At 57.2% G+C, this 8,307-nt stretch overlaps 1 protein-coding gene across 1 annotated transcript in view; it reads right to left on the bottom strand.

The window, feature by feature from the left end:
- NTN1 (netrin 1) overlaps window positions 1-8,307 on the bottom strand; it is a 55,140-nt gene that overhangs the window by 6,438 nt on the left and 40,395 nt on the right. The window contains exon 4 of the mRNA XM_009880008.1: window positions 3,185-3,259. Coding sequence (XP_009878310.1) covers window positions 3,185-3,259 — 75 coding nt within the window. The remainder of the gene's footprint in view (window positions 1-3,184; window positions 3,260-8,307) is intronic.

The following is an 8,307-nucleotide window of genomic DNA, read 5'->3' as shown; positions in this document are numbered from 1 at the left end:
CCCCCCAACCCTCCCAGCCTGCCCTCCCCCCGCCCTGTTTCACTGAAAATATTTGCACCAAAACCCATCTCGCGGGAAAGAGCCCAATTTAAAATAAAAAGAAAAAAAAAATACAAAACAAAACCCCGCAAACCCAACAAAAACAAACAGATAAGAAAAATAAATAAGGGAAAATATCCCCTTTGAATGGCTGAATGAAACGGGGAGCTAAAAAGCCCCATTGAGAAGCGCGGGGCGGATGATAGCTTCCCGATTGAACCCGCGGGAGAAGTAACTCTGTTCAAGCTAATTAGAGCCTTTTAGGACATTCAGCCCAGCGATGCCGGCGTAACGGTGAGGAAAAGAGCCTCCTAATTGGCTTCCTGCTGGGGTGTCAGTCCCAAAGTCTTTATTATCCCTCCCTGCACCTTTTCAACCCTTTCTTCCCTCCCTGGCCCCAACGAAAGCCTGAGCTGCCCCGGCACGGCCGGGCTGTGCCGCGGCATCGCTTACCCCGCTGACTCGCCAGGCTGCTTTGCCCTTGAAAAAGCAAATTTGCTGTGGGTACGGGGTGGGTTGGGGCTGGTTGGGGACCCCCCTGCCGGGGCCGGGAGGGCTGGGGTGGGAGCACCCCAGTTCCCGCGCTGGGACAGCCTGCGCCCATTTGCCCCGAACCAGCCCCGGCAAATGGCTTTGGCTCACTCGTGCGTTTGCAGAAGTGATGCTGTGGGATAAAAGAGAAAAGAAAAGCTCTTTGCAGCACCCCTATTCATTGCTCCCGGGGTATCTCCTGCCCGAGACAGCTCTTGAGCTGCCCTCGTCTCCCCAGGGGTCTGTTGGAGCCCTGATGCCATGTTACAGCCTCGAACCAAACCAAGCCAGAGCTTTCACCTGAACCCCCCAAAAAACATCTCCCCGGTGACGGGACAAGCCAAGGAGCAAAACCACACTGGGGCTCCTTCCGAGCAAAGCCCAAGAGCTGCCACCACCAGAACATGGCAATCCTCGCCCCAAGAGCTGCAGGAAAAGATAACGCTGCTCAGCTGGCAGCGTGCTTCAAGGGGGATGCACGTGCCTTTTTTTCCTCCCTACCATCCTCCAAACCCCCAAACTGGGGCCAGTTTGGATCATGGCAGGTCCAAGTTGCCTGCAGTCAAGTGGCTGCTTTCTCCCCTCTTCAGAGAGAAAATGCTCCAGTGTGATCTCAGCCCTTCAGAGATGCTGGAGAAGCCAGGTGGGAAAATGAAGGGATGCACATGAGGGAACCGCATTTGTACCTTATCAGCCAGCAGAGAATCCACCCGAGAGAAACCCCACGGCTTTAATAGCATCATGCTCAGCCCCGTCTTTAATAACCTCGTGATCTAGCAGTGACTTTCTCACGTGCAATTAAACCCTTTTCTCTAAAGGCAAAGGCATTCTTTGGACCTTCCCAATATCTGATGAACCTCCATCAGCTCCTCTGAGCATGGCCAGACCTCGGTGTGGTGTCGCTGGATGGGGACCACAAGTGCTGCCCGGCCCCAGCAGCTCATCCTTGCCAAGGGCTGCTCTCCGCAACCGTTTTGCCACGTGGGTAACGGAAGAATAAATGGGAATGCAGATAAAACATTTGCCTCCGAGCCCTCTTCCTTCCCCTGAGCTCACGGGGAGGTGCCAGAGCACAAAGCCAGCGCGGAGCATCCCTCGGCAGGCCCTGCTGGGAAGCGCCTTGTCCGGGGATGGGCTGTTAAATGGGAATTCGTTCTGCTCTCGCAAACACTTCCCAAACATGCTGAGCTGCTGCTGTGAGCATGTTTGAAGGAGGGAGGAGGTATCTCCGCTCCTGGATGCTTTAAAGCAGATGGGATAGGAGGTTTTTTCCTTGGTAGTTTGGTGAAAAAAAAAAAATATATATACACAGAGAGCTACATATATACGCATGCATATGCATATCTAGATATATTTTTAATGTATTCTTCTGCTGTGGAGGGAAGGGCTGGCAGACACCAGAGCAACCGCAGCCCTGGAGGATGCTAACCCCTGTCCTGCAGCGCCTTGTAATTCCCTGGATATTTGGAAGTTTGAAGGCTCAGCTCAAAGCCAGGCTCAGCTCAAAGCCAGGCTCGCCCGGGGAAGAGCCCACTCCCCATCCCTGGGTCAGCCCCGAAGGCTCATGTTTGGTCCCTCCTGCAGACACTTTGCCCCCCCCTCACTATAGTCTATGGAGGGGGAGGTAATTTCCAACCCTGATGTATGTTGAGCAGCATTTCTAACCATCCCCCGGCACGGAGCGCCTGCAATTTAACCAACTCTACCTGATTTTTCCAGGTCAGTCCCATTCCTGATGCCCAGCTCATCCCAACAGCGTTGGCACGGCTGTTGAAGGAGGGCAGTCCTCCGGGCAGGAGGGACCGAAGCGGGGCCAGCCCTCCCCACGGCTCCCTGCTGGCACGGCGATGGCTGAGCCGGGGTGGAGAGGGGATGCCGAGCCCCAGGGAGGGCTTCAAGGGGTTTCTTGGTGTGGCCTAAAGAAAAATCCCCTCCCGGCATCACCCTGGACACATCCCGCATGGACCCGCTGGTGTCCACATTGGGAATGGACCCGCATTAAGAGCAAAGAGGTGGGGTGGGAGCTCGGGACATGCCTGCTCCAAGCCAGAGCTGTGGAAGGATGCTCAGGACCTCCACTACTAGCAAGGACTGGGATCCCACAGCTTCCATGGCTTGTCCCAGGGCTGCACCCCCCTCTGAACTTGCCTGGGAATTACAGGGGGGATTGATCGGGATGATGAGGACCTGCCTGCTGCTGGTCCCCACAGCAAAGCACGTAACAGCGCAGTGAGAAAAGAGAGGACGCGGTGTCATCGTAACCCAGAAGACACCGTGGGATGAGGACACTGTGGACCCCGATTTGGGGGGTTTCTCATCATCTGCAGGGTGCATTCCTATTTTCCAAGCAACACATTGCATCGCTGCCCTGCTGAGCATCGCTACCCAGGGCTTCCCCTCCAAAGCCGGCAAAAAAACCATACCCCACATTGCACACACCGCAGGAGCTGCGGCAAAGCAGAGCTGGGCTGCCTGGCCCCGGCTGCGGTGGGGACCCGGCCACCAACCTGCCCCTGGGCTGGGGTGGGCTTGGGGACACCCCGGGAGGGAGATGCTGCTGCTCTGCATCCCTTCGCACCCTCTCGTCCCTGGGAAGCGGCGAGGGGCGACTCACCATAGTCTTTCTTACAGTACTTCTTCATGTTGATCTTCAGTTTCCCCTTGGAGGCTTTGCAGTATGAGTCACAATCTGCACAGGAGAGAGGGGGAGGGCAAGAAAACATTAACAAAACAAATTAGCCTTAAAATGAATAAAAGGCTGGGGGAAGGGGCGGGGGGACTGGGACGGCTCAAAGCTGCAGCCTGCCATGAATAAGCAGCGTGCCTGTGATATCCATCTGCCAGGCCCCGATTGGGTCGTCTAAGGGGGGCATTCAGAGAAACCTTCCTTTCTAAAGAAAGCTTTTCACAAAGGAACCCATCCCCCCGCCCGCCTCCCCCAGCCCCGGCTTCCCTGGGCCGCCTCTGTCTTCCTGGGAGACCCCGGGGCCTCCCTTATTGTGCCACCCAGAGCTTTTGAGAGCCACACAAATTCCCCCTGTTCTCCAGCTCCCAACTGGAGCCTGCCCGGAGCCCACAGAGGCCCCATTGTCACCCCTAACCCAGGCCGGTGTCAGCCTTTGGCATTCATTGCGGAGAGATTCGGGCTGGGGTCACCCTCCGACAATGCGGGTCAGAGAGGAAATTAGCAGCCCATGAAGCATTAGCAAAGCCTTTTGGTGTCCACTCTACTGAAGTGTGCAAATAAAATACCCCAGTAGGAACATTTCAGTTCTAATGGGCCCCCACCGCTGGGACACGCCGGCTTCGCTCGGCCGGCACGGCGGGCAGGCGGGAGCGCTGGCACGGCAGCCTGGCAGTGCCACCGGGGCTGGAGCTGGGCCACCGTCCCGGGTGGCTGCGGGGATGCTGAGCCCTGCTCCCGTAGCTGCTGCTCCCCGGGGACCTGCTCGCATGCGGGATGCGGCTGGATGGCATCACGCAGTCGGGTGGTATCCTCCAGCCACTGCTGGGAACATCCCAGTGGCACCATGGCCAGGCAATGCCACAGTGGCTGGAGATGTGCCACCCCACCACAGCTCCTAGAATTGGGGCTGGCTCGTGAACATGCTGTCCCTGCCCATCCTGTGTCTCCTCAGCACCCGTGGGTGCTAGAGAGAGGCCCCTAGCGCCACGGAAACCCTGTATTTGGGGGAAAATGGGACACAGCTGGCTGCAGTGGGAGGCATTGGTGGAACGATGGTCCTTGGACATCTCCACCTCTCCCAACTGCCCATCATTCCTCCCCAGCCACCGTTGGAGACCAGGTGTGAAAACCTGCTGAAATGCCATGGCGGGGGCCCGGGGCTCTGTGAGCAGGGTAGGGTGACGAGAAGGTGGGGGACACTGCTGGTACCCCGTGGCCAGCGGACACGAGGTGCCCGTATCCTGCCCCGTTGGCAATGCCAGAGCAGAACCACACTTGCCCATGCAACACCCCGCACTCTCCAGTGGACCTGAAACCCTGGGGGAGAAGCTGTGCAGCATCCCCCTCGGTGTCCCCCTTTAGCCCAGCTGTGTCACACACCAGGGTGGCACGTGCCACAGCCTCAGCAGGGCTTGAGGGCCTAGTTCTTACGTACTGCAAGAGCCCTTGCAAGAAGCAGCTCCTTCCTAGAGGAGCTGACAGGAATCAGGCTGGGAGGGGAAACCGAGGCACGGGGTTGGGAGGTGGCTGCGCGGCCATAGCAGCTGCAGCATCTCCCGGCAATAGCTCTCTTTTCAGCTCTGCTGCCTACACGGGGGCCGTGGTGTGAAGTCAGCTTTGGGACAGAGCCACGTTGGAGGAGGTGGTCTCCAGTGGTGGATGATCAGAGCCAGCCCAGGCGAGGAGGGCACTGAGGTCTGCAGACACGGCGCACTGGGTGCTCTGCGCCCTCTCAGCTCACCAGCCGTAGCGCAGGAGGTGTGCCTGGAGTGGGAGGTGGCTTCAGAAACATGGGGAGCTTCCTCAGGTGGAGAGGAGATGCTCCAGGAGGTCTCATGGACCCCAGTTCCAACTGTCCCCATTGGCAGCAGAGCCAAACCCAGCCTCAGCCAAGCAGCAGCTTCTTCAGCTTCAGTGGGGGAACCAACAAGAAAAAGAAACCCAGAGAGCTGGACACCTACATATCCTGACATCACCAGGTACCACCTCAGTCCCAACACTCATCCGTGCGTGCCCCAGCCCCTCTCCACGTGGCCAGGTGGAGTCACCTCATCTCAGCACTGTGCTCCTGCCCCACTGCTGCCCACTGCTCCCATGACCTCAGGAGAGCACCCACAGTAAGACATGGCGTCACGCTCTGGCAGCATGACCTAGCCAGGGCCGAAAGCGAAAGCTTCGATATAAAGTGGGGCACCTTCCTCCTCCAAGCATCCCAGCTGAGATCTCTGCTCAGCTACAACCCACCAAAGCCCTTAGAAACCCAAGCGCTGAGCTGATGCCCGCAGGGTTCCAGCAACCGATGCCTCCCTTTTGCTTTTCCCACCTAACACGACCCTGAACATCAAGTAAAATTTGAAATGCACTGAGAAAAAGAGTGGATATTCCATAAAAACCTGTAGTTCAGAGGAGGGAGATTCACTAGCAAAGTCCCAGCCGTGCCTGCGTGGCAGGATGCCACCATACAGTGGGACGCGGCTGCCTGGTGTCACCGAGCCCAGGGAACAGAAATATTCCTGATCCCACCCACTGGTAAGATGTTTCTGGCCCTAAACATTCAAGGGAAAGTCTATAAGGGAAATAAACGTGCATGTAGCAACCTAACAGCCCAGGGATGCTTTCCCTCACCTCTCGGCGGAGGAGGGGACCGGCAGGACAGGCCATCAGGCTGCTTCACCGGGCACGCGGCACGAGTCTGCTCAACCACAGGTTGCTGATGTTTTCAGGACACTAATGTGGTTATGATAAACACGATGATGGTTCTCCTCTGGCACAAAAGTCCTGGAGCTCTACAGATATTTCACACTGCTGTTACATCTCAGCCCCTATGCAGTCACTGGTCTGCAGAAGAGGCTGACGCGAGGGCAGGCAACCGAGCGGGGACAGTGCTTGGGAGCTCTGCCTGCAGACCTCTCCTCCCCTGGCCAAATCTAAGTCAGAGAAGCAGATGCTGGTGAGCAGCTGGCTCTGAGCACTAGCTATGGGCAGGGTGGAGAGCAGCTCCCACCTGCACGCCCCGTGGCCCAGCCCCGGGATCTGCAAGGTGGTCTCCACCAGCCAGGCTGGTAGAGCCCACCATGAGCAGATGCTCCTCCAACCCCACAGCACTGCTCCTGGGATCCAACCCCAAGAAACAGCAATCAGATAGAAACCATCGCTCTGGACTTCAGTCCAGACCGCTCACAGGAACATCCCTGAGTCTCTTCATCAGCCTCTCCCCACAGAAATACCCTTAACCACACCTGAGCTTCCCGATCCTTACACCACCGCCATGATTTGTCAACTCTGCCTGAGATTGCAGACCTGCTAGAAACCCATCCCAGCACCGTTTCCCAGCCGGGGAGGCTGTGGGGTGGTGGGACACCACCCAGCTGCCCCCCAAGCCCTGCAGGACAGCACCCCATCCCCACAACCTCCACTTGCAAACCTGGAACCGGGTTTGCAGCTCAAGACACCCAGCTCCAGCCCAGGTCTGACCCCGCTTTTACTGCCACAACCCTCGTTCTGCCTTCCCTTTCTCTTTCTTTCTCTCCCAACCCCACGGGCTGTGCCAGAGCCTCAGCTGGTTTCGATTGAACTTGCTGCGGCCAGAGCCAGCTGGTGTAAATCAGTGTAAATCACCAGATGCCAGGGCTGATTTACATGGGTGGGGGATTTGCCCCAGTTCATTTCCTTTGTCTCCTCTGTGGAGAGCTCTCCTGCCTCCTGGGTGACTTGGAGGGTCTTCCAGGGCCTCTTTGGGAGGGCAAATGACTTTTTTTTTTTTTTTTTTTTTCCAGAGGAAAGCATTGAGTTCGTGTTTGCTGGTAAGCCGTGCTGCGTACGTGGGGTGATGCTGCAAGATCGCTGTTTGCTTAGGGAGCGTGGGTGGAGGGGGGATGCTACAGGATTTTATTTCAGTGCTGCTTAATGCCTGGAAAAGACCCCGCTCTCATCCCTCAAGCGATGTTTTGGCAGTTTAGGCTCTGGGAGAAGGTTTGCTGAGCTGCCGCTCCCCTGATGGAAGGTGACAGCAGAGCCAAGCTGAAAAGCTGGGGAAGGGACGGGAGGAAGGGGAAGCAGGCTGGAGTGGGAGGAGAGGTTTAATTTGGAGCCTGGAGTGCTCTAAATGCTGTTTCATCGACTTGTGTGTGTACGGGAGATATGAGCGCGATGTGACGCTCCTGCAGAGTTTGTCCCCAAATTCTTCTGTTGGAAACCTACGAAGTCCCGAGGCACGTGTTGAGTGTCCAGGCTGCAGGTCCCTCTCGCCCTTCTCCGTGAGCTTGCAGAGGATCACCTTGGGGTCACCTGCTCTTGGAAGGTGACGCCAGAGTCCGACCGAAAAGCCAAACTGACAATAAAAAGAGGCTGCCTGAAGAAGTGAGACCCCCTTTAGGATGGGGAACAACTTGGCACCTGAAGGGTGGGGTGGTACATGTCCAGCTCCTGTCCACCTAAGTCCTACAGGCACGGTGGGGTGGACACCACTTGGCTTAGCCCTACAGGACTGGTGGATGGGGTCAGCCCCAGCTCTCTGCCCCATCGTGTTGGACACAGATGTCCCCTGCACATGGGGGTGCAGAACCAGGGTTGGTCCTCACCCTGGTGCTGTCCTGCCCTGCTCCTCCTCCTGGGCAGACCTGTCCTTTTATCCTGCCTGGCCTGGGGCAGGGCTTGCATGCCCTCAACAGGCCCTGAAACCTCTCCGAGTCCCTCCTAGCCTGCATTTGGCCTGGCCACCTCCCTTCTGAAGGACTCCAACCTCCCTGGCCACAGCGCCATGGTGCGGGAGAAATCGCGCGGTGGTATCCCAACGCCCTCCTCCCCCCGCTCCCAGCGCTTCCCTCCCCGAGTTTGCTCAGCTGCACAAATATTTCAGCGCAAATCCTCATTTCAGAGACTCAAACCCAAAAGCCCAACCAGATCCCAGTGCTATTTTTTCTTTCTCTTTTTTTTTTTTTTTTTTTTTTTTTTTTTCATCACCGCATCCTAACGCAGCGCAACACTCGCAGGGGGGTGAACATCCTACACCTCCCCGCCGGGTCCCCCGGGGCTGGCGGCGACCGGCCGGT

The sequence above is a fragment of the Charadrius vociferus genome, unplaced genomic scaffold, assembly GCF_000708025.1.
Source record: "Charadrius vociferus isolate BGI_N301 unplaced genomic scaffold, ASM70802v2 scaffold532, whole genome shotgun sequence".
NCBI lineage: Eukaryota > Metazoa > Chordata > Aves > Charadriiformes > Charadriidae > Charadrius > Charadrius vociferus.
This window is presented reverse-complemented; position numbering and strand designations above follow the sequence as displayed.